At 40.5% G+C, this 26736-nt stretch overlaps 1 protein-coding gene across 1 annotated transcript in view; it reads left to right on the top strand.

Moving 5' to 3' along the window:
• Nucleotides 1-26736, top strand: part of ADCY5 (adenylate cyclase 5) — a 1187789-nt gene that overhangs the window by 49090 nt on the left and 1111963 nt on the right. The window contains exons 5-6 of the mRNA XM_044073657.1: nt 20627-20785; nt 23725-23866. Coding sequence (XP_043929592.1) covers nt 20627-20785; nt 23725-23866 — 301 coding nt within the window. The remainder of the gene's footprint in view (nt 1-20626; nt 20786-23724; nt 23867-26736) is intronic.

Genomic DNA, 26736 nt, shown 5'->3' with positions numbered 1-26736 from the left:
CCACTAAGCCAGTTGGCAACCCATCGAGTGACGTAGGGATTTATGCCCAGCTTAGTACATTTATCCATGATTCCAGAGTGGGGGATGTTGTTGAAGTGGTGTCGAAGGCCTTGCTGAGGTCCAGAGAGGCTGTGTGGACCGCCTTACCATTGTCCACAGCTCTGGAGACTGATTCGAAGAAGTAAGTCAGGTTCAGGAGACAGGATCGGCCTTTCACGAACCTAAACTGGGTGGGGTCCACTGTTTGAAGGTTGCCAATGTCTTTGTTTATAAAATTACAAAAATTACTACCACTACAAAAGGCTCACTCACTGTGTCCAAGGTAAAAACTTCAACAACAAACGAATAGGAAGACACAGAAACAGCTGATATATCCAGTTCAAAACTTTTACTGTAGTGCAACAAAACAGAAGCGCTTTCACCAAACAGGCATCACCAGGTGTATTACAAAAGCACTAACAAACACACCCCTATTTATACATCAAATGTCACATGATACAAATTCAAATTTAAAAATACAAAACACATAAAACGCATATACATTTAATATAAAAACAAACATAAATGAAACCTACTAAAACTATACTTTAATGCTAATAACTACCTTCTTAAGGGTCTCTTTTTTAATTTAGGTACCAATGGAACTGATTTATTAAGCCCATGTCCTACATCAGCCCTAAACCTCACTATCCATGAGGATTCTAAATCCTCGGTTCTAGCACGTATGTCACCCTGCCTCACATTCTCATAGACCCTAGCAATTACTAAAAATTTAAAGCCATGACTGGAATTAGTACTCAAAACATGCTTCGCCTGTGCACTAACTGCATTACCTTTATTAGTATGATAAGTATGTTCTCTTATGTGCTCCCTAAAGGGGCGATCAGTTTTACCTGTGTAAACCTTTTTACAAATATTACAGTGAGCTAAATAAATGATGTGTAAAGTATCACATGTGGCTGCTATTGTAAAATTATAACCTTGGTCGGGATGTTAAAATTTGCAACTGGTGTCAATATATGCACACCAGTTGCAATGACCACATGGTTTAGTGCCAACTGTATGAGAATTCCTATTTACATCCTTTGGGTAACACAACCTACTTCTCAATGACCTACTGTTTTTATATAAAAACATGGCTCGTCAGATATATGCCTGGAAATATCATTATCAGTTCTAAGAATACCCCAGTGTTTTTTAATGATATCCTTATAACTATCTACATCACTAGTATAAGTAACTTTAAACCTCAAGCCTGTGTTATATTTGCATTCCCGTCTCCTAGCAAACTGTCTGTTACCTGTAGAAAAATATGGTCTGGCTTCATTCAACCTTTTATCCAAAATCTAAACTGCATTGTTTTAGATAAGGTATTCCTCACAACCTCTCTCCTTCAAATTCATCTTCACATTGTCAACTTCACCGATGAAATCACTGTCCCTAGCATTTAATCTTGGGGCTCTATAAAACTGGTTGGAAGCCACACTTCTAAACACATAGGGAGGATGAAGACTGTCCCTATGTAATAAATGATTCACATGACAGTCTTTCCTGTGCAGCTTAGTATAAATAATGCCACTTTCATCCTTAATAATGGAAACATCCAAGAAATCCACCGCTGATTCTGAAGAATGAGACGTAAACTTCAAATAACATGCACTAGTGTTCACATATTTCATAAAGGCAGCAAATAGATCAAGGTCTCCCCTCCACAAAATAAATAGGTTGTCCACAAATCTACAAAAAAACAAAATGTGTTAATTAAATGGCCTATTAAATATATGCTCATACTCCCAAACAACCATAACAACATTGGTGTAGCTATTGGGACAAGAAATGCCCATAGCTACGCCATTGCATTGCTTGTATATCTGCTCACCAAAAGCAAACATATTGTGCTCAAGCACAATCTCCAAAAGTTTCACCAACAATTGAACCTTATTGGGAGTATAATCTGTAAACTGCTGCAAGAATTGCGTCACCTTATTAAGACCATCTAGATTGGGTATAACAGCCCTTGCAGATCAGGCTCGTCAGACTGATGTTGTGGTAGTTCCTGGGATCCAAGATGGATCCCCCCTTGTGGAGTGGGATAACTGTAGCTGTGTGCCACTCAGTGGGCATGAAGCCTGAGGTGAGATTATGATTAAACGTGACACTTAGGTGAGGTGCCAGTTAATTTTGTACTTCATGTAGTACACAGCCCAGGATGTCATCTGGTCCCGTGGAAGCTGTATTCTTCGCTTTGGAGAGTGCGGTTTCTACCTGTGTGGTCGTGATTACCAGAATTTGGCAATCTTTTGGTATTGAGATGGGCCCTTTTAGGGGGTGAGAGGGAGGTGAAGTTGGCACTAAATCAATTTGCCAGGATATCGGCAATATCCTTGGTATCAGTATATTTAATGCCATTCTGTTGTAGTTCAGAACAGATCTGAACATTGCTTTTTAGATTCTTGACATAACTATAGAATGCCTTGTGGTTGTCTTTGTAATCTTTGGCAATTTTATTTTCGTAAGTAGCTTTGGAGGCTTTTATGAGTGATCTCAGCTTCTTACTGAGGCTGGTAAGGGAGTTTTTTGCATCCTGGGATTTTCCTCTTTTCTGCAACAGTTTCTTCCTTCTGTTGTATAGTTTGTTTATGGCAAGGGACCACCAAATTGGCTTCCTTTTTTTGGTGGAGTGCATCTAGGTTCTATTTGGGATGGCACGATTCATGCACAAGTGGATGTACTCATGCAGTGCCTTAGTGTAGGATTCAGGAGTCGAACTTTCAGCTCCCGTCTGCATGGGTGTCATGAAATTTGTCACTTCTGACTTAAGTAGCATGAAGTTGGCTTTGAAGAAGTTTTTTATGGAGGTTTCCTTACTGGGGAGTGGGGCCGGGATGTGGATGTCAAGGGTGATTAGCTTATGGTCAGACCTGACCAATGAGGGGGTGACCACTGGTGTGGAGTATCTATCTCCCATGTTGGTAATGACCAGGTCTAGGATATTGGAGTCCCTAGTGGGACAGTGGATTAGTTGATCTAGGGCATTGGAATTTATGAATTCCAACAACCGTTGGGAAAAGGTGTTGGTACCCGAGTAGTTTTCCCAGTTAATGGCAGGGTAGTTGAAATCACCCAGTATTAGGGTGGTTGGTTGTATCTTAATATTTTCCAGTATGTTTAGAAAGGTGTAGTGAGAATCTTGGGGCATGGTGGGAGATCTGTAGCAAGCTACAATTTTGATTGCAGCCTTACCTAGTGTTAGTTGCACCTGAAGAATTTCAGATACATTGTGTTGGGCAACCAGCCTGGAGGTGTGAATATCCTTGGTGAATATGGACACTCCTCCACCTTTAGTGTTTCGGTCTTGGTTTGGTGTCCAAAAAGTGTGGTAAGAGTTGTAGCCTGGTATAGCCTGGAGCCTTGAACCAGGTCTCAATTACTGCACAGATATCAGTGTTCTCCATTTTTAGGAGTGCCTCGAGAGAGTGCTTTTTGAGGTTTAGACTTCTAGCATTGAGTAGCATTACCTTCAGATTTTGCATGCTTGTATCTGTTACGGTGGTGGTTTTCTCCTTTGAACCTTGCCTAAAAAAGGCACTATAGGGGTTTCAAGAGCTTTAGCCAGTAACCTGAATCCCAGGGGCGACAGGTGCAGACCATCTCTGGCAAAGCATCATAGTTTGTCGATCATGTTATCCCAGGCAGACAGATACTGGCTGTCCTTTGAATGACACCAGAAGCTTAGCCAATTGTTGAATCCATCATTTTGTCCTTATACTGTGGTATCATTCTGGGCGAAGGCAGGATGCTACTCAGTGCTAGGGTCAACATGATCCGGGAGCTCTTCCATGTCTCTTTTCATGTAGTCCAGGGAGGTACGTCTCAAGTCATTCACTCCAACATGGACAATGACAGAGTCGTATTTGTACTTGTTGTGGAGTGACTTGAGTGCATGCATTATGTGGCGGATCCTGGCACCCGACAGGCAGCTTACTGTAATTTTCTCCTTGTTCAGCCTGGAGAGTGGGACATCAGTGCGCCTGCCTACAGATTCACCTGTGACTAAAGTGTTGGGTACGTTGTCTTGCCTTAGGGGCTGCTGTTGGATGGCACACTGGTGTTGTGAGCTATGTGTCACTTTTGGTTGTGACTGGTGCTTGTTTGTGTTTCAGCTTTGGAGGCCCTTGATGCTTGGGCAGGTTAATGTTAAGAGCCTCTGCATATGTGGGTTTAGTGTTGCTATGTGTGGGTGTTGATGGTGTGGGTTTTGAAGGGCTGTGTGTTGCTTGAGGTGTAGTGCAGGTGTTAACCTTCTCCTCTTGACTGTCTAGCACAATCTTGGCTGGAGAGAGCTTTGCTTCCAGTTTGGCTATGTAAGTGCATCTCTCACAGATTGTAGTGTTGGGTGGTAGGAGGAGAGGGTTGTCTGTGTACATGAGGCAGTTGCTGCATTGCCCCAGTATACCCAGATTCACCAGGTGGGCAGGAGAAATTAGCAGAAGTTGACCCTTGGACATGCCTGTTTAGGTGCTTTTTTGTACAGTACAAGAGCTGTTTCCCTTACCTTTGCAAGGTACTTCTCAATTATAGGCTGTTTAGTGCCTACGATTAATTTCTCCTTATTAACAAGGAGAGTTGAGTGCTTATATTAGTTTAAAGCTTCCTAGTGCTTTCCAGCAGGCTCCAGAACAAGTGCTAGTTACAGGGGTTCAGATGTTAGTTCTTCTACTGAGAAACCAGCTAGTTCTAAGGGAAAATTTGAAGAGCAGACTTTCTGGCACCTGGAATAGTTTAACCGTAGCCCTGCGGTGCTGCACGATGCGAAAAATGCACAAATGCATGCACTTTTAAGCCAGAAAGTTGAAAGGGATAGAAATCAGCCCAAAATGGCTAATAAAATTAAAATTTCAGAACTGGAAACCACTCATCTAGTGTTAGATAGGCAGTACATTGCTCACCACTCCCACTGGTAAGCAGTAGGACTTCCTTCTACCACAACAAGGTCTGGATAGCTCTGAACACAGAAAATAAAGTCCTGAGACAAGCAAAGCCTGGTATCTGGACTATACTAGCTAGGAAAAGTGGGAAACGAGCAAACAAGATAGTATTTTTGGGTTTTATTTGGTTAAAACAGGTTAATCAATGCAATAATACAGTAAATAAACACAGAAAAGGTTAACACACTTGAGTGTGTAGCTCTAAACAGTAAATGCAATTTAAACTGTACAAAATTAGCAATTTAAATCTTTTTAAATGAAGCAAGGCATGTGCACAACTGAAAAACGATTTAAGAGGCAGTAATACAGTAGAATAAGTAGCTAGTCTACATAAACAGAAAAGTCTATATATACAGAAAAGCAGCTAAAACAACACTAAACAATTCACTAACTGTATATTTTTAAAATGTTTGAGAAGCACAGTCAAGAACACAAGGAGATTCAGGCAATTTGTTTTTTTTTTTTTTTTTTTTATAAGAATGGGAGAAAGGAGGAACAGAAGGAACGAAACTTAGTGGGTTGGCCTTTTCAGATGTTCTCTCTGTATTAGGTAGAATGAGCTAATGACACTAGATTGGAAGGAGTGTCCAAGATCAAATTTAGAGTAGGGGCGGGCAACTGCAAGGCCAGCAGGTATATGAAGACAAGATGCCAATAGTGAGGGAGGGAGGGTGGGAAGCTATTTTAGGCAGAAAACACTATAGAAATATTTATCACAGCAGAAAACCAGCAGTGAGACAATAGCTATGAAATACAGTACAAGTATGCAGTATACAATAATATATATATATATATATATATATATATATATAATATATATATATATATATATATACACACACACACACACACACACACACATATATATATATATATATATATATATATATATATATATATATAAATGTGCGTGTTTATGCTTATTTCTATATATTTACAATGTCAGTCACTCTACAGTATAAGATACAGAACATATGAATGGATACAAAATTATTGTAGGTAGGTAGACTATTCATCCTGTTACAATCTTTTTATTCCTGATCACGAAGTGACATAGTTTGGAAGAATATGAATGAAAGTGACAGAGAAAAGAGGCTGGACAGTAGAAAGAAAAGGATATATATGGTGTTCTGTAATTAATTTCACTTGATGATTGAGACTGTAAAAACAAGTACAAAAGGCATGGGACATTTCCACTGACTATTAAAACAGAAGAAAAAATGAGAGAGAAAAAGATGGTAAGAAATGCAGTGTGGAAAGGAGAAAGGTGTCTGTCAGTATGGGGCCATAGTGTGATTAAGAGGGCAATAGGGTCATCCAGTTCTAGAAGAAGAAAATTAAAAGGTATTGTGTGTTAAAGATTCAGAAGTAGGTCTGTCTTCTTGTGATACTTTTTTTTTATTAAACTGCCAGTCATGAGCAGACAGGTAATCCGCTGTGGCGACTCCTTACTGGGAAAAGCCGAAAGAAGAAGAAGAGGGCTAGAGCTATGGTCCACTTGTATTATGGTATTATAGTACAGTACTAGCCTAATGACCTCAAGGGACCATTTTAAGCCTAGGAGTCTGCACCCACCTGTGGTAATGTACCTTTTTGACCCATCCTGAGAGAACTGTCTGAGTGACTTGCTCAGAGTACTGTAGGAGGCACATAGAAAATGAGGGTATTTAACACCAGACCACAAGAAGCAGCTGTCTGCTGGAAGGCCGGGACAGAGGCAAAAAGCAAGGGGGCCAGTATATAATGGTACTAGAAGCTGCTGAAGGCTGGGGGAGACAAAAAGGGCATGCATTGATCTAAAAGGGCAGTTTTTTAAGCCTTGTACTGCCATAACAGAAGCATATGTGACACAATATGTATGTAGTATAAATATGAGTTACATTTGGAATGATGGCACATGAATTTCATAGATACTTTCAAATGACGTTAATGGTGCACCTGCATTGCATGTGACCTTGGAGCCATACATTCAAAAGTCAGAGAAAAAGTGAAGTAATGCTGCAACACACTTCCCCCTGCACACAAAGTGCAACCTTCACAGAAGAATTGCAGAAAGTTGTTAAACACTTCATTCACACTGTTTAACACTTTAGTCGGACCTTAAAAAAAAGTCCATATGAAGCATGTAATACATTCCCATTGCTCTTTTATGGTGACTGCTGTTTGCTGTTAACGCTCTAGTGTGTAACTAGAGATTAACAGTAGAAACAGGTACTTAATAAAGCTTGTTAAGAACCTTTCTGATGTCAAAATGGTGCTTAACAGGCTTGCCTTGTCCACAAATTCAGAGCATAATCATAGTTATCCATACACTACAAGTCATTATCTTTCAAAAATAAGGCATAAAATACATCACAGAACATCTAGATCCTAGCAGCGTCCAAAACTCATTTCTTAGAAGTGGAGTCTGACACGAGCTTATTGAGGACTTCTGCTCTGGAACTACCTGTTATACGACAGGCTCCCTATTATACGACAGGCTCTGCTCAGAGGTGTGCACAGAAGGTTGCTATACCTTATGTGTGTCAGTGACAGGGACTGGGAACATTGAGATGATGATTTCTTAAATTCTCCTCACAATCAAAGCTCAGAGATGTATACATAGGGTCACTGTAACATGTTTGGGACTGGGAAAAGTGTGGTCATTATTTCTCTAATTTTCCTCACATTAAAACTTCAGAGGTATGCACAGAGGGTCATAGTAACTTGTATGGGACTGTGAGTGTGGTCTTTATTTGTTCAACTTTTCACACAATTATATGTCACAGTTTTTCACACATCATCACTCTGGATTGTGTAGGGTCAATTTACTGTCTAATAGCAAGAGGTTGGAATACATAAGTATGATATTTTTTTCTCTTTTTCTCACAATCATAGATCAGAAATGTACATGTGGTTAACTTTGGGAGTCAAGGGAAAGGAGGGATATTGTGAATATACATCTATGATCAACAATTTAAATGATGTCACTATGTTATTATATATTGGTTGTCAGATGGACACAGATGGTAACCGTCTTTTACGGGTGGGATGAAGAGTCAAACTGTATGATGTTTGACAGTAGCAACTTCAAATATATGACTGAGGCCATTTACTCATTCACTTTCATCCCAGTATAAGATCAGAGGAAAATCCAGAAGGTGACTATATTTTATTCTACTTTTTATGACAGGGAGACATAGACTAGTCTAAGACATGATGTATATTTGCAAGTATTTATCTTTTCAGTTTACCTGGAACTATTTTTTGTCAGTTTTGATCATTAAGCCTTTGGCTCAACTTATTTCTTCTTGAAAGAAAATAATAAGACGGGATTTTTTTAATCATGATTTTTGACTAGGCCATAATTGTTATTAAAAAATAGCTGGAGAAAAAAATCTAAAATACTTCACAGCATCTATAATCCCTTGGCTTCTAAGGCCCCAACAGCCTCTAGACTATTAGCTTAATTCTCTTATTTGCTCCACAGTTATTCCACTGTAGTCTTAGCCTTTTAGGGAGTCATAAAAGGATGCAAGAAGAAGAGTGAGAATGAATTTCATTCTTTAGCCACAATTTTTATTCCGGCCATCTTTGGCTCAAAAGGGTTGAGAAAAGCTCTAAAGTACAACTCCGAGCATCTGGGGGGGGGGGGGGTTAATGTGATTATTTCATCTTTATTCATTTATTCATTATGGTGAAATCTTGACTATTTAGGATATATTGAAACAATGCAGGAAAATCTGAATAGTACAAAGAAGTATGCGAAAAACAAGAAAAAAGTAATCTGAATGGTATACTAAGGCCAGGATGGAGGGAAAGTAGGGTGCACACTGGGGGGGGGGGGGGCATGAAGTCCTTTTCTTAGGATTTCATTTCACCAAAAGCCAGAGTCAAAATATTCAGTATTGCCAGGGACTATCCCATTTAAATACATTACACAGTTTATCAACAATGTTTGCTATTTTCCATAAAACATTTCATAACACTGTAACGTATGAATAAGAAAACACAAGCAAGATGTTTGGTTTTGTCAGGTTTGTGGTATGAAACAATCGTTTTGATTGTACCGTTATTTACTACTACATATCCTATACCTGATTGCATAATACTGTTAAACGTACCCCTGCAGATGCATTCCTCAAACTGTTTAACTAGTATTTAGCTACTGGCTTTGTCCGTGATGAGTGGTGCACTGGAGTGATGATGTCCCCTCCATAAGGGGGATTACATCTTACCTGGACAGATAAAGTCCTAGTAACCTTAAAAGCCTCATCTGCAAAACCATGTAGCGTATTATAACTAACCTCATAAAGTATGAGTTGACTTTATCTCCAGCAGCTTGGCTGTGTGAAGGGTGGAGTCTGACTAGTTAACTGGTAAACTTTTTCAAAATGTTTACAGAGGCACTAAATGATGGCCGTGCACTACACATGGTTTATCTTGATCAACACTATTCCCCATGCCGGCATCATACAAAACCTAATTGCTTTAAAAATTGACCCATATGTGGGAAGATGTTAACAAACTGACTGAAAGAAAGAACCCACACAGTGTGAGTTGCAGGTGCCTGTTCAGTAAGTATGAAAATGAGCAGTGGTGGCCCTAAGAGCTTGGAGCTGGGACCTCTTTTTGGCATTTACTTTTCAGATCTCCAAGTGGAAAGCCACGACTTCTAGGTAACAAAGTTTGCAGATGACTACAAACCGGCGGTCATTATTAAGTCACAGTATGACACCTAAACTCTTCTGCCTGAGCTCAATGTAGCCAACCATTGGTGTACTAAATATGATCTCAAACTAAATGCTAAAATGTATTATGTGAGTTTTGGTATGCAATCCCTTCCCTCATGATATTGTATAGCCAACACACGACTACAAAATGGAAATTTTGTCAAGAAACTGGGTACTTGGGCTGACAGCTTCCTCTCTTTTAAGCATCATGTGACAATGGTCGTCATGAAATCCTTTTATTTAGCCCACCAAATTACCAAAGGAATATCGTCCTGTTTCTAATGATGCAATCAGTCCCTTATACTCAGCAGTGATCAGGGCAGTGATTGATACAATGCCCCTTTGGGGTATATCAAACAATTAGCAAGACCCCAAAGGTTAACCAAAAAGATCGCAGTCCTAAAGTTCCTGAATTATGAAGATATGTTGGAAGCTTTATCCCTTTATTCAGTGTCTTGCAAACTTTTGAAGGGTGAGCTCTGTCTTGCTTACTACACCATTAGAGACCCATCTGTCCTAGATCACCAGTTTCTGCACAAGTCCAATATCTCCACCAATACTAGAACCAGGGACCTAAATCTCCACCAACAGAAAAAATACTGCACAGTAGAGAGACATGCTTATAAGGCAGCACCTCCCAAACCTTTTAAATAAGCTTCCCTGCATGTTAAACAGTGTGATTAACTGTCTCACGTTAAACATAAACTAGTAACTGGATGGGTATCCTCATATTTACTCTGGGTTTTACTGGTGTGGCCCTCCTGGAGAAAGGAAGTGCTGCCTCAGGAGGATACTGGCAAGATGTGAATGGTAATAAGATTCATTGGCCTTGAAATATCTGTGAATCAATGAACCTAAACTGTATTTATGGTTTACTCCCATAGCTTGTCAGGAAATCTCTGCCTAACCCCATAATGATCCTCAATAACATAAAGTGAGTGTAAGAGAATGTATGAATGAATAATTAAATGCAGCAAAATTATCATTACATTGGCAGTCTGTCTGCATTGAAATGTACCTCTGTGGCAAATTTTGCCAGGCTATTAGATAGAGTAAAAGCCTATCCTGGTACTCAGTGGGTGAAAGGCAATAAACATGCAGGTCTGTGCCAATTTATGGAAATTGAACTTAACTTGTAGAACATACTTTTTGATTGTATGAGGTATGTAACTAAATGTAATTTCTTATTGTACTTGTGTTGTTATCTTTACTGCTATTGATCCCGGGTTGCTGCTGAAAAGGGTCAATAGACCAGCCCACATACATGGTAAACAAATAGCAATCAATAAACAAACTACCAGGAATTTTGCAGAACATCCCTGATTTTGCCTAATTTTTTTGCCCTGTCCTTTATAAAATATTTGATTTTTCTGGTAAATCTCTCAGAATCATGCCTGTCAACTCTACAGAATGTCCAGGTTATTGTCTCATATGTTTGGTCTGTTCTTAGAAGACATGGATGGTTGCTGCTCTGACACAGATGGTACTAAGTGCAAGCAACTTGTATTGAGCTGTGGTACATTTTTTTTTTGGAAGATGATCAGCCATTATCCCCTCCATTTAGCCACAAATGCAGTTATTAACTAAATAAACGTTTTTTTCTATCTCACACCATCATTTCTTCACTTACACACCTTAGGGCTGTTAAGAATAATTGCAGAAAAATTCATACTGATCAGCAGTCATACAAGCCTGCTCTCCTATACTTCCTTACTTCGTCTTCAGAACACTAGCTCAAGGACTTTTGCTGTATTGTTTCCACTTTGACATAAAAAGTAATCTCTCCTCTCTCATTGTCTGCTTAGACAACTCTCAGTCCCATGCACAAATCAGACTTCTCAAATTTTACTACTGCTGTATACCATCTTCAGAGGTCTGTTGTGCTGCAGTCATTCTGCACACATACTGGAAATTTTCTTGTAATAATCATTACTATGTCATTAAGTATGTGAATTACCTGAAATAGAAGTATTTTATTCTGTATATTTCCACCAGTAGATAAATACTGCACAGTGCTGATAGTATTGTTGAAGATTAGACATCTGCATTTATTTTTGTCCACATTAAATCATCGGTATTGCAGTTTCTGTTCAAGTAGTTTAATTTGAAACTATGATTTTACTAAACAGTGGGTATTTATATAAATATTATATAACTTATAATATGTTATTAATATATTGTCTAAATATTTGTATAAGATTTAGTTAGTAAATTCACTTTTGAAGGTAGAGCAATAAAAAGAAAAAGACCACTACGTGGGCTTCAGCGTCTTTTGTGTTGACCATGATTCTTCTCACACATTACCTTACTCTCTCTTGGCTGATTCAGTCATTGCAGTGGAAATATTGTGCAAACAAACATCAGTTTAATAAAGCATGAAGGGGCTATGGGAAAACAAAGGTAGTGTCAAATCACAATTAGAAGAAGCCGCATCTGCTTCATATGATGCAGCATGGAGCTTAACCTAATATTACCACTGGGAGAGGTGTCTCTCTGTGTTCCTGTAACAGACCCTTAATTAAAAGAATGTGCTGACAGTAAACACATTTTTATTATTGCTATACATCTCACGCTTACATTATGAAGTTCCCAAGGTGCAGTGAGATAATTGCATCATTCACTGAGTACGTCTAATATACCAAATGGCACTGTCTTTTACAGTGTATTACAGAGCACATAAATAAGTATATGTTCAGATAATTGCAATGCAGAGTGTTTTCAGACACTGAATAAAAACATATTATACATTCTATAAAGAAAGAAAAAAAGCACATTGGTTAAGGAAGGACCCTGACCCACTGTTTTAAAAACATAGATATTCAGTTTTGATATCCACATCAGAATATATATAAATCAGCTTCCAGTCATGCTTTTTCAGATGAGGGCACCCTAGCCTCCACAGTACATAGATTCAATGGAGTCATTTCATTTCACTGTGATGAAATATATCAAAATGAAGCATTGCATTAATGATGCTCGATTAAAAAAATTTAATTTGCTAGGTAGGAGTTTGGTGCAGGAGTAATGTGAAGTCCAGGAGAAAATGGCCTTACTTGAATAACATTTTTGCAGTACTTAGAGCACTGCAGTAATACCATTAAGTTATATTGCTACTTTTTCAGTCATGAAATGCTAGTAATAAAGTGCATTGTTAATATTAAATAAAGACGTGCTGGCTCTGAATGTCTTTACTGGTGTGTGTGTGTGTGTGGGGGGGGGCAAATGGTATGGTTATCTTTCAGGGGAACAATAGGAACAAAGTGTGTTGCGATGGCTGTGTACAGATGTTCCTCATGTTTCACTGTTGCAGTCTTCAAATTTGGGTTATCCCAGCCAGGGTAGCCCTCGGCCAGCCCGAATACCAGAGGCTTAGTATTTCTGCGTCGGTTGCTGTCGCTTCAGGACTGACGTCAGGTCATCAGTAGTATAAAGTAAGGCAGCAGACACCATCACATCAGTCTTTTTTGCCACGGAGCCCGAAGCAGAAGCAGTTTGCACGAGTACCGGTTGGCCGCTACCTGAGTTTCATTTTCCAAATTGAAGCTGAAGTCTTCTAAAGCTAAGTACCCCATTTGGGATCCTTTTTTCTTGCACTAACCACTGTCAGAAAAAGTTAACAATTGTCTCACTTGTGGAAAGCAAATACCACACTGAGACTTTCATTCTTACTGTGTCACTTGCTTAGGCCCAGACCACGATGTCCCTCGCTGTCGCTTTTGTGCTTTGTTCAACGCCAGAACTATATGTCATCGGGCCTTTATTGTAGCTAGATATTATCGCTTACAGTCCTCAAATTCCGATATGGCTTCGGTAAGCCATCCAACAGCAGATCTTCAAAAAAAAGTAAGGATAAAGACAGAGACAGACCGCACAGGTCAATACCTACCGATGACACTTCTGTTAAGCTAGTCGCCAGTTCTCCAGTCCTCAGTGAGGAGCTTTCGCAGCCCCTGATGCCTGCTTCTGTGGATTTGCAGGCCGTTACCGAGACTGTTCCGGAGTCCAGTATGATGCAAAACTCTTCTTTGACTAAGGATCCTGTGGTTGCCTCTCTCTTGGATGGGTCCGGAGCTGCTGAGCAGGCACCGGCTTCCGAGGAAGTACTTTGCGCTACCGATTTTTGACACAAACTGACGACTTCTTTCGTGTATACCGTTCTTTCAAAAACAACTGAGTTTCTAAGGCCCAGGGTACGAACCACACCCAAGAAACCGACAACCCACTCTCAGGCACCTGCTTTCTTCAGGCTCAAATGTTTAAAATGGCAGAAGATCTTATCATGCTTATAAGGGGAAGCCAAGCTACCCCTTCCAAAAGAAAAAGAGATCTGTCCCCAGTAGTTTTGTCTGAACAGGAGTCGGGTGACTAATGCATCTGAATATGAAGACATGCAACCCCTTTCTGCTTATGAGGATTCTTATTCAGAGGACTCCATTCCCTCAGCCTCTCCACCCGAGGACTTTTCCTTTGGACAAACCCTTCATACCTTAAGGGAACATTTCCAATGGGAATGTCAGGACTACCCTCAGTCTAAAAAGCGACTCAGGGAATTCTTAGATTTTCCACAGCACAGACCCCTGGCCATTCCCCTAGTCCTGGATGCTGGTGACAATGTTTTCCTGGAGTCCAGTTTGACTCCAGACACCCTACCTCCTGACTCGCACAAATTTCTTTTCAAAGATCCTACTGCTGACCCTGAGGTAATTTCTCAAGGGCCTAAAGGTATTAAAGCAACCTCTGCTAAGAATCTCACCCCCTCAGATAGGGATTCCCGAGCACTAGACAGATGGGGTAAAAAAGTATCCACCTCTGCTACTCTTGCAATCAGAGCACTAAAGTGCCAGTTCCATATGCTAAAATTTCAGCAACATACCTTGGAACTCCTCAAACAAAAAGTGTCTTCCTTTCCTGCTTGTGCAGAATCTAAAGAGTTGCAAGAGTTAATGCATTTTGCAAGTCAAGTAACTAAGCATAACTTACACTGTGGTTTTGACGCCCTAGAAGCTTCTTGCAAGGCAGCAGTCACCGGTTCTGTCCTTACAAGGCATGCATGGTTTAAGGAACAGCCCTTGCCAGACCATGTTAAATCTAAATTGTTGGATGCACCCTTGCACAAAGACAACTTATTTGGCACTAAGGCAGAGGTTGTCTTAAAAAAGATGGAAGAAAAAGCTAAATCTGTGCAGACAGTTAAGGATTTCTTACAGGTCCAGCCACCCAGGTTCAGTAGGCATTGCCCCTCCAAGCACTGGTCCTTTCCTGCTCCCACCAGGTCAGTTCAGCACAGACCCTGTGGAAGCAGACCCCCTCCCCCCAGACAGCAGCCACAGGGAATGCAGAGATCAAAACAGTGGAATTCCTCCAAAAAACAGGGAGTTCTAAGCCATCCCATCATGGCAAGAACTCACAATGATTCTCCTCCACCACCCGCTCCCTCTGCCCACCTTCACTTACCCCTAGGAGGAAAACTCTCCTTTCACGCAAGCACCTGGGCCACTATTACCAGTTACCGCTGGGTCCTCAACATAGTGTCCCAGAGGTACAAATCAACTTTCCACACTCTTCCAACTCCAAAAGGGTTCCCATATCTACCTCCAAACCAGTGGGCAGAGGCACAAAAGCAAGTCCTTTCCCTGCTGTCTATGAGGGCAATAGAGCATGTTCCTGCAGAACAGAAAGGGCAAGGTTTCTACTCCAGACGTTTTCTGGTACCCCATCCTCGATCTATCCATTCTAAACACCTTTCTAGTGATACCAAAATTCAAAATGCTCACCCTCCAGCAATTGCTACCCTTGCTCTCCAAGGATGCTTGGCTAGCCACCCTAGACCTAAAAGAGGCCTACCTCCATATTCCTATCAAGGAATTATGTAGGAAATGTGTATGTTTTAGGGCAGGATCTCTGCACTTTCAGTTCTCTGCACTTTCCTTTGCCTTATCTACTGCTCCCAGAGTTTTCACAAGATGTCTGACTCCGACCATTGCCTTTTGCAGACAAAGGAATATCCAGATTTACCCATATTTAGATGACTGCCTAATTCGGGCAGTCAGGTAAAGGTGCTCAAGCACCTGGCCTTTGTAAAGTCCTTACTGACCTCCCTAGGGTACACTATCAATGAAAAGAAATCCAAACTAGTACCCACCCAAAGGATTATATTCCTGGGGGCAAGCCTGGACACAGCATCCCAGATAGCATTCCTTACACCAGAAAAGCAAACTTACCTGACAGCCTACTTCTCTCAATTAGCCACCAGACCCCAGTTATCTGCAAGGAAAATCCTGCAAGCTCTGGGGTTCATTCCATATGCCAGACTGCATATGAGGAAACTTCAGTGGTACCTAAAAAGCCTTTGGTGTCAACACTCTCAAGACTTGGAAACTCTTATACCCATAATACCTTGCCTCAGGAAAGATTTTCTTTGGTGGGCAGCAGCATGCTCCCACAACAAGGGACTACCTTTTTCACCACCACCCCCACCGCCCAAACCCTCACCACAGATGCATCAGACTATGCCTGGGGTGCACACCTGGACGGCAGGTGCATACAGGGTCAATGGAGCCCACAGCAAATCCATCTGCGCATCAACCAAAAAGAGATGTTAGATTTCCAGCATGCATTGCCAGCTTTCAGGCCCCTTCTCTCCCCAGGGGCTCTCCTGATAAAAACAGACAACATCACTGTGATGTGTTATATCAACAAGCAGAGAGGGACTCACTCCTACCCTCTATGCAGGCTGTCCATGACCCTTTGACACACAGCCTTTGCCATGCAACTACACCTGTTAGCACAATGCCTGCCAGGTTCTCTAAACTCTATGACAGATCACTTAAGCAGAAATCTTCTGGACCCACAAGAGTGGCAGCTAGACAAAAGAACCTTCATCCTAATAACTCAGAAAATGGGTTGACGTCGTTGTCTTCCACACCAACCAATAGCTCAGCAAGTTCTGCACCAGGGAGCATCACAACATGGCTTGGAAAGTGGATGCCCTGTCCTTCCCCTGAGTCAATCTATCAGTCTATGCCTTTACTCCACTATCTCTCATTACCAGAGTACTGCTCAAAATAAGGGAGGAAAAACCAAGGACAATTCTTATTACTCCAAACTGGCCTCGCCAGCACTGGTACCCACTGCTGCGTAGCCTGTCCCCACTGCCACCATGGCATCTCACTCAGACACCAAACCTCCTGACCCAGAGGGAAGGAGAATCCATGCATCCCCAGTTGCAGACCCTCAGTTTGGTGTATTCCCTAACCACTGATCAATCTGCCAAACTCAGTAAACAGGTACTAGATGTTATAAGTGAGGCCAAACACCCTAGCACTAGAATGTCTTATGCTGACAAGTGGAAATGATTCTGCACCTGGTTTCAGGCTAAGGGAGCCAATACGACACAGCCCTCCCTCCCTCTCATCCTGGATTACCTAGCTGACCTGCTACACAGTGGTCTCTCGTTTTCCTCTATTAAAATTCATGCCTCTGCTATCTCTGCTCATTTCCCCACTGAGCAGCCCCTTTTCTCACACCCTCTGATCAAACTATTCCTAAGAGGGACTAGCAACTTGAGGCAACCCAGAAGAGCACCTACCCCAGCTTGGGACCTTAACTTTGTGTTGGAAAAGCTCACCCTGCCCCCCTTCGAATCAGCATCTTCAGCAGAGTTAAAGTTTCTCTCGTGGAAGACAGCTTTTCTTCTGGCCATCACTTCAGCCAGAAGAGTCTCTGAGCTGCACAAGCACTCATGGCTGTGGAGCCCTTCATCATCTTCCATGCTGACAGGGTTTCCCTCAGGACTAACCCCATCCTTCATGCCCAAAGTGGTGTCCAGTGTAGCTCTCAACCAATCCATTCATTTGCACACCTTTTTCCTTAACCCACAGAACAAGGGGGAAAGGATCCTGCACTCTCTAGATGTGCACAGACAGCTCAGATTCTATCTAGACAGGACTAAATCATTCAGAAAGTCTGATCAATTGCTGGTTAGCTTTGCTGCAGGGGCAGAGGGCAAAGCCATTTCCAAACAAACAGTTTCTAAATGGATAGCACCCTGCATCCATTTCTGTTACAAGCAACACGGAAAGCCTCCCCCTAAGGGGGGTCAGGACTCACTCCACCAGAGCAGCCTCCACCTCTGCAGCTTTCCTCAGAGGAGTCCCCACCAGGGACATCCTGGAGGTTGCCACCTGGACATCTGTTCACACTTTCACCAAATATTGCCACCTGCCTTTCCTCTCCAATTCCAGGGCAGGCTTTGCCACCACAGTCTTGCAGGGCATCCTAGCCAGCCCCTAGTCTCTCTGATTGCCTCCACCCTTTTCCTCAGCTTTGAGAATCAATCCAATTGTGATGACTGCAACAGTGAAATACAAAAAACATAGTACAGCTGTGTACACTTAGCATAAATGTAGATGTTGGAGTGTATTCACTGTTGCAGTCCTAGTTTCCCTCCCTCCATCCCTCTATTTCTCTCTCTCTCTCTCTCTCTCCTTACAAGGGACATTTTAGTATTTACTTTCTACTGGTGGGGTTCTTCCACCATAACCTAGCTCCCACTTAGGGGCTCCTGATAGGGCAAGAAAACCTGATGTAATGACGTTGGCTGCCTTACTTAATACTACTGACGACATGACGTCAGTCCTGAAGCGACAGTAACAGACGCAGAAATATTAAGTCTCTGGTATTCGGGCCGGCCAAGGGCTACCCTGGCAGGGATAACCCAAATGTAATGACTGCAACAGTGAATACACTTGAACATCTACATTTATGGTAAGTGTACACAACTGTACTTTTTTTCTGATGATAAGGCTGATGGCTCCTTGAATCTGCTGCTTCATGTTCCGTCTAAAAAAGAAATTATTGCAGAAATCTCGAAAATACACTAACTCCATATTACAATGACACATAAATGGGGACCAGAGTAAGGAACTGCCTGCCTGCCGCCCAAAATGAAAAGCTTATGCATGTGAAGAACAGTTCCTTAAGGCAGAATTGTAGTCCAAGAACTAAGGCATTTCAGACTAAATAGCTAGCTTGGAGGCTTATTCAGGAAGGGAAAACTTATGAATCCACAAAATCCTTAGGTATTGGAGCTAGAGGAGGGAATGATAAAGAATTGCTTAGATGCCTGTGTTGTCTTTCAGATTCATTTTGTTTCCAAACAGAATGAGCCTACTTGGCCCTGGTAACAGAATAATAAGATGCCAAAGGATGTGGAGGTCAGTGATTATGAAGTAATCTAGTTACATGGACCAAGAACAGATTCTTAGGATGGCATAGCTGAGATATACCATGGAGTACAATATATGACTGGCTTACTTGCAGGCCTGCCCTATATCTGGCCATTTTAATTAATTTGTTAATTGAGTAAGTGAACTTGATCCTCAGTCCATTTTCAGCCATGACCTGGGCAATGATGGCGTGCAAAATTTCAGTATATGTGGTTTCTCACTTTAATTTCTCCCAAGTCTTTTGGGTTCCTAATACCACGGCTGGAATAGACCACATATCTAAGTCCAGGGTATGATTAAAGTTCATGAAATTAGTATTGTTTCAAGCTTTAATATTAGCCAGAGGTGCTCTTTGCAGTACCCACAATGTGCTCAGAATTGACATTCCTCTTGCAATTCATATGGAGTTACATTTATTAGTAGCATATCTAAATGTTGTTGTGTCTTTCGGCTTTTCCCGGTTAGGGGTCGCCACAGTGGAACTCCAGTCCGCTAATGATTGGTAGTTGATTTTTACGTGCCGAGTTACCAGCCCTGACGCACAACCTTCAACGAAGGTGCGCCCATTCACACATGTCTCCACGCAAAAGACGCTCTAGCTGAAAATCGAACCGGACAGCGTCTTACTGTGAGGTGACAACGCTACCGCAGCACCACCACCACGGATCTTCGTAGCATATCTAAATATGGCTGTAATTTCCTTTTTTATTAAATCTGTTGCTTCTCCTACTACTGGAACTGTCTGGGTATCTTTCTTCCACATTGCTCTTGTTTTTGCCTTCAAGTCTTGGTATTGTATGACTTTGTCTCTCTCTGTATGTAAGACACTGTAATGCTGCCTTTTTATAAAAGTTTTGAAATATTAAGAAAAACAGTTTTAAAACTGTATAAAGTGTTTGTAATTAAACTTGTTCCATTATTTCAAATAAAATGAGGAAACTCTTGGAAGGGAGAAAACGGATGGAAGCACTGAAATAATAGAGTGCTTTTAGGAGATGGGTATACTACTGGCATCAAAAAGTTGGCTGTCAAGTTGGAAAGCCTATAGCAATGAATATGGAGGGGAAGATTATTAATTTTTTTTTTTTTTTTTGTGGAAAGGCATAATGTGTTTAACTGTGTTTAGCACTGCATTCAGGTAGTACTGAAAAAGTAATTTTATGTTATGCTTGGTCATTAGTGAATGGCTCTATTTAAAGCAAATGAGTAATTGAAGTGGCTGTGATGTGCTTCTCTGGTGTTTGACTATATTGCCTTAAAACTGACAATTATTTTATTCTGCTGTTACTTTTGGAGTGAGTTGTCCCAAGGAAGCTGCTCTGAGTGTGGTGATTAACCTTATTATTTTTTTGTTTTAACTGATGGGGTAGCTGGTATTTGGAAATGCTAAATAATACATACGGCACCTGATCTGGTAGACCACTGTTCTAAGAATATGTAGTAACTGAACTTGTTATACCATGCTTCATTACTCTTGTACTGTACTGCATGGTGAATGCTTTGTATCAACATATTAAATCAACTTCCTCATCCGAGTGCTGTAATAACATGACTTGTTTTGTGCTTCCTGTTGTGCTGTACAACTCTAAGGGAAACTAGCAGAAAGTTGTGTGTGTGTGTGTGTGTGTGTGTGTGTGTGTGTGTGTGTGTTTGTGAGACCATCTGTTCCATACTTATTTGTCTGTCTTGTATCTTCTAGGTTAGTGCGAGAGGTGACTGGAGTCAATGTAAATATGCGAGTAGGGATACACAGTGGACGAGTGCACTGTGGGGTCTTGGGACTCCGAAAATGGCAGTTTGATGTATGGTCAAATGATGTCACACTGGCTAATCACATGGAAGCTGGAGGCAAGGCTGGGTAAGTTATCTTTCATGAATCAGGAAATATATAACTTAAAATATGGTAAGAATGCAGGTATCTTCCATCATTAGTGAAACTTGCAAAGCAAATTAAAAAGCAAAGGCAGGCAGTGGGGTTTGCAGATAACTATCATGCGTCTTTGAGATTACTGCTCTTCTAGTGCTATCATTGTGGTGTTAAATACTGACACAGACTCATCAAATCCAATCTTTATAATTCTGAGTTTCTAGTTTAATTGAGCTGCACCAATAATATTTTATATTATAGTTTATTAGCAGCATTTATTTTATGAAGTAGCTGAAATGCTGAAGATATAGCAAGAAGCAACATTTACTAGTTTGAATGTTGTATGCAGATCAACAGAATAGTATGTAGACTGTGTTAGGCCTTCATTGCAAAAGTGTACACATACAGTGGATATAAAAAGTGTACACACCCCTGTTAAAATGCCAGGCTTTTGTGACATAAAAAATGAGACCACAATAAATCATTTCAAAACTTTTCTCACCTTTAATGTGATCTATAACCTGTACAATTCAGTTGAAAAACAAATCTGTTAGGGGGAGAATATAAAAAATAAAAAAGTACAATAAGCTGATATAAAAAATAAAAAACATACAATAAGCTGGTTGCATAAGTGTTCACACCCTTAAACTAATACTTTGTTGAGGCACCTTTTGCTTTAATTACAGCATTCAGTCTTCGTGGGTACACACCTGCCATCAATTATCAGTCAGGAGAAGGGTGCAAAAAAATTTCCACAGCATTGGATTTACCATGGAACACAGTGAAGACAGTCATCAAAAAGTGGAGAAAATATGGGGCAACAGTGATGTTGCAAAGAACTGGATGTCCCTCCAAAATTGATGAAAAGATAAGATGAAAACTGGTCAGGGAGGATGCCAGGAGACCTACAGTAACACTGAAGGAGCTGCAAGAATTTCTGGCAAATACTGGTTGTGTACTACATGTGACAACAATCTCCCGTATTCCCCATGTGTCTGGCCTGTAGGGTAGGGTTGCAAGTTGGAAGCCTTTTCTTACACAAAAAAAACATCCAGGCCCGGCTAAAATTTGCAAAACAATACATCAAGTCTCCCAAAAGCATATGGGAAAATGTGTTATGGTCTGATGAGACCAGGGGTGAACATTTTGGCCACAATTCCAAAAAGTATGTTCGGCGCAAAAACAAGACTTTGCATCACCAAAAGAACACCATCCCCACGGTGAAGCATGGTGTTGGTACTATCATGCTTTGGGGGTTGCTTTTCTTCAGCTGGAACTGGGGCTTTATTCAAGGTAGAGGGAATTATCAACATTTCCAAATTTCCAAAACATTCAGCCGTCTGCTAGAAAGCTGAAGATGAAGAGGAATTTCACCTTTCATCACGACAATGACCCCAAGCATACATCCAGATCAACAAAAGAATGGCTTCACCAGAAGAAAGTTAAAGTTTTGGAATGGCCCAGCCAGAGCCCAGACCTAAATCCAATAGAAAATCAGTGGGGGTGACCTGAAGAGGGCTGTGCACAAGAGATGCCCTTGCAGTCTGACAGATTTGGAACGCTTTTGCAAGGAAGAGTGGGCAAATATTGCCAAGTCAAGATGTGCCATGCTGATAGACTCCTACCCAAGAACACTGAATGTTGTAATTAAATCAAAAGGTGCTGCAACAAAATATTAGTTTAAGGGTGTGCACACTTATGCAATCAGCTTACTGTACGTTTTTTATTTTTTTATATTTTTTCCCCTAACAGATTTGTTTGTTTTTAAATTGAATTATGCAGGTTATAGGTCACATTAAAGGTGGGAAGAGTTTTGAAATGATTTAGTGTGGTCTCATTTTTTTACATCACAAAAACTTGGCATTTTAACAGGGGTGTGTACATGTTTTATATCCACTGTACATCTGATGGTAGCAGTCAAGGAGTACATAACATAATTAAGCACATAATCAATTCCATTAAATTAATGTGCGGGTATGTGAATGAGTTATGTTTTCTTCATAGCAAGTATAACCCACCTCACAGACAAAAATAAATAGCAAATGCTTACCCAGGCACTTTTTAAAATAAGCAGTACCACTCTGGAGGTGCTCTGTATTTGTGCCTAACAATTTGTATAACCAGGATTCTCTTTAAAATGCTTTTATCACAAGATTAATGGCTCTAAATTATGTCAGGAAACCATATTAAGATTTAATTTTCACTAACTGATTTAAGCATACCAAACACTTTGTAACTTAAAGATTTTCAATGTTTTAGTCATTCACTGAGGTTGCATATTTACTTGCAGTATCAGAAAGTCATGCCCATCTTGCTCTTAAGTTACTGTTTTTGTATAGTATTTTGTCAGGGAGTACTAAATCACAGATAACCAAGACAGAAAATGAAGTACAGTACCTGAATGATACACTATGGAAAACTGAAGAGTAATAAATAGTGGCACATAAAGCTGGTAGAGTACCTGCACTCTCAGGTACTCTATGCATATGTTTTTGCACTTTACCTTTACTTATTCTCCATGCATGATTACACAACCTCATACGATTAATTCATTGCCAGTTTCAGATAAACCCAAGTTTGGCACTATTGTCTTAGGTTATGCAACATTAGATTGAGAATAGATTGCAGGGTGCAAAACCACCCACATACTGGTGTTTTAAGGGAGCGTTGCAGTCTGTGCATTTACACTATTATACAGACTGCATTCACAAGAACTATACTTTTAACTTTCAATTCAGTCAGTTGTGCTTATGATTTTTTCAACTTTAGGATTTTGTGATTCTGTGAATTGCTCTTTCTTTAAGCATATGGTAGTAGGATTCATTTGCCTTGCATTACTTCTTTAAGTATATAAAAAAGAAAAATGTTCTTGTTAGTGTGTGCATCTCTAGTTCTTAAAAAAAAATCATATCTGTTTAATTTTTCTGAAGGCGGATACACATTACAAAAGCTACATTAGACTGCCTAAATGGAGACTGTGAGGTGGAGCCAGGCCATGGAGGGGAGAGGAATGCTTATTTGAAAGAACACAGCATTGAGACCTTCCTGATTGTAAGCTGTGGACAAAATCGGGTAAGGATAGGTCACCAAGTTCTGTTAATAAACCTTACTAACATGCAGGGGTACATAGACTGGTGAGTATACAGAATAAAAAAATGTAGTTACGTTTGAATGATAAAGCCAGGAGAAATTCTACTGTCCTTTCAGTTTAACGATCTGGCATAAAAGCCACTCACTTAAGAGGGAAGTGAGTGAGTGTATTGAACATGCAAAGTAGACAAAAATACAAGAGACAAGTCACTGTGTGTACATGCGCATAATGTGCGTACACAATGTCCCCTAGTCCTATGGAAGAAAGCGTTGGCCTACAGGGCATTGTAAGAAAATCAAGAAACAAAAAGGATGAAGCAGAAAGTTCTTGAAAATGTAATGCATGATTCCTTTCTTCATTTTTTTAACAATATTTTGTGATTATTTGTGTTTATCTGCACTGCATAACAGTTTTTTTTCTGAGACATTGTTTATTTTTTATTTAGAAATTATGGTGCACCTTGTATGTACTGGTGGTTGCTGTTGGCTTTTTAAGTCAAGACAATTGTACTTCCATTCAGAGCAACCTAATATCAGTATTCACAATATCGAGTCTTTTTTAACTCAGTAACACCTTTATGGTGTAGAGTGACACATCTCTAGCTGCTTATCCAGTGCATTTTCTAAAAAATAAACTAAAAAGAATTTCTTCTTCTTCTTTTGGCTTTTCCCGGTTAGGGGTCCCCACAGCGGATCACCTGTCCGCTCATGATTTTCAGTGGAGTTTTACAGTGTCAAGTTGACAGCTCTGCGCCCAGCCTTCCACAGAAGGCACACACATGCACACACTCACACCTGAGGCCAATTTAGAGTGTCCAATCCACCTACAGCATGTCTTTGGGGGATGTGGGAGGAAACCGGAGCACCCGGAGAAAACCCTCACAACCACAGGGAGGATATGCAGACTCCACACAGAAGGCACCCCAGCTAAGGATCAAACCGGAGAACCTCTTGCTGTGAGGTGGCAACGCTAACCGCTGCACCACCACGGCCACCCAAACTTAAAAAACATATAAAAAATGTAAATATTTAGTAAACAATGAAAGCTATTTAAACAGTACAGATAGCAATGTTATTAGTAAGAAGTGCTCTTTACAGTAATAATAGTCTGTGCATTTATAGTCTTATCCATAAATGCTATAATATAATGCCACACATCCCAAGTTGTTTTTTCTAAACTTTTGCAAACATGCTTTCATATCTTGAAAAATTATGCAACCTAGACATTTATTGCTAAAACATTTTTGTTAACCAGGCATAAGCTTTCACAAAATAACAAGAAATTCATCTATAAGTCCTTGTTTGAGGTATTTTAGTATATGTTTAATTGTATAATTAGCAATACAAATAATATTGTATATCTCACAAAATGTGCAACTCACAATGCACATACTTAAGGCAGTCTGCTTCAACATCTAAGTTTTCACCTAATGTCATGCAGCAGTTTGCAAGTTACTTGTTTTTGAAGTATTTAGTACACATGGAAATGTTGCTTATTTTCAAAATTACTAATAAACAACTAGCAATACTTCTAGTATAGTGTGATATAAACCAGCATTTTCAGTGAATTGTTTTGTGTGCCAGAAGTGTTTAATACCATACACCTCAATAAAATATATATCTCCTAGTTATGAAAAAATGAACATAAATATGACAATATTAATAAGTGGCAAGCAAAGATTTATTTCTCTACTGCAGGACATCATAGGCTAACATTCTTAATGCAATTCTGCTAATACCTCCTTGCCCTTTCTAATACTGTCTATTATTAGCAGCTGAGTCACTTAAAGAAGACAACCCCCCCAAAAAAAAATCTGTAAGTATGGGTGTGAACTGGAAGTATGTAAAAATGCCTTTTAGGTTTGAGTGAGTTAATAGATTATACATAGGTTCACGGGTAGGTACTAGGCTATCGGCCCTGGGGCCAATACAAGCCCAGCCAAAAAGGTACACTGGCTTTTTCCACCCAAGAAAATTATTTTCCTGTGCCACTGTCGAGCAGAGCCACAGAGGTGATCCCCGGGGTGAATTTCCTATTTTCCATCCAATCATCAAGATTTTTCTTGAAGAGTGCTAATGAGGAGCTTTGTTTGATATAGATAGGTAGTTTATTCCAGAGTATGGGAAGTCTCTAGGACAGGAATCTATCCCTCCCACATGTTTTGTTTATTGTGGTGACAAGGTTTAGGTCCCTAGAGCATGTAGCGCGGAGGGATTGGGATTTCATTAAGTGGAGCATGTCCAACAGCTCTGGGTTTGACATAGCTTTGTATGTTAGGCAGAGATCACCTTTGAGTAGGCGATATGCGGCGGAGTAAAGCTGGAGGTTTTTGAGATGGTCTGCGTAGGGCATCTGTTTGAGGCCAGTAATCCTCTTTGTGAGGTATTTCTGTGGCTTTTCCAGTTGTTGTAGATGTCTTGTGAGGTACATACCAAAAAGGGCGTTGTACTCTATAATGGGTCTAATGAGTGATGAGTAGAGGGGAACAATGACCTCTTTTTTTCTGGATGAGAAACCTTTTGTGATGGTGTGCCACGTAGAAGGATTTCCTGACTACTGTGGCGATGTGATTATCAAAGGAGAGACTACTGTCCACCTGGGTCCCAAGGTCTCTTATCACACATTCAGTGTTAAGTATACTATCTCCTATGTTGTAGTTTATGGGTACAGAGTTTTTACCAAAGGGGATGACAATGCGCTTTTTGGCATTGAGCTTGAGGCCATGGCTTTGACACCAGGCATCTGTCTCAGTGAGGCCCTTTTGTAGGATGTTTTTTTATAAGTTTGTTTAATTACAGAAGTTAAGATATAAGTAATAAGTCAAACAACTTCCGTTCTCTGCAAGTTGTCA

The sequence above is a fragment of the Protopterus annectens genome, chromosome 6.part0, assembly GCF_019279795.1.
Source record: "Protopterus annectens isolate FY-2018-M chromosome 6.part0, PAN1.0, whole genome shotgun sequence".
Taxonomy (NCBI): domain Eukaryota; kingdom Metazoa; phylum Chordata; order Ceratodontiformes; family Protopteridae; genus Protopterus; species Protopterus annectens.
Note: the sequence above shows the minus strand (reverse complement) of the source record. Positions and strands in the feature narration are given on the sequence as shown.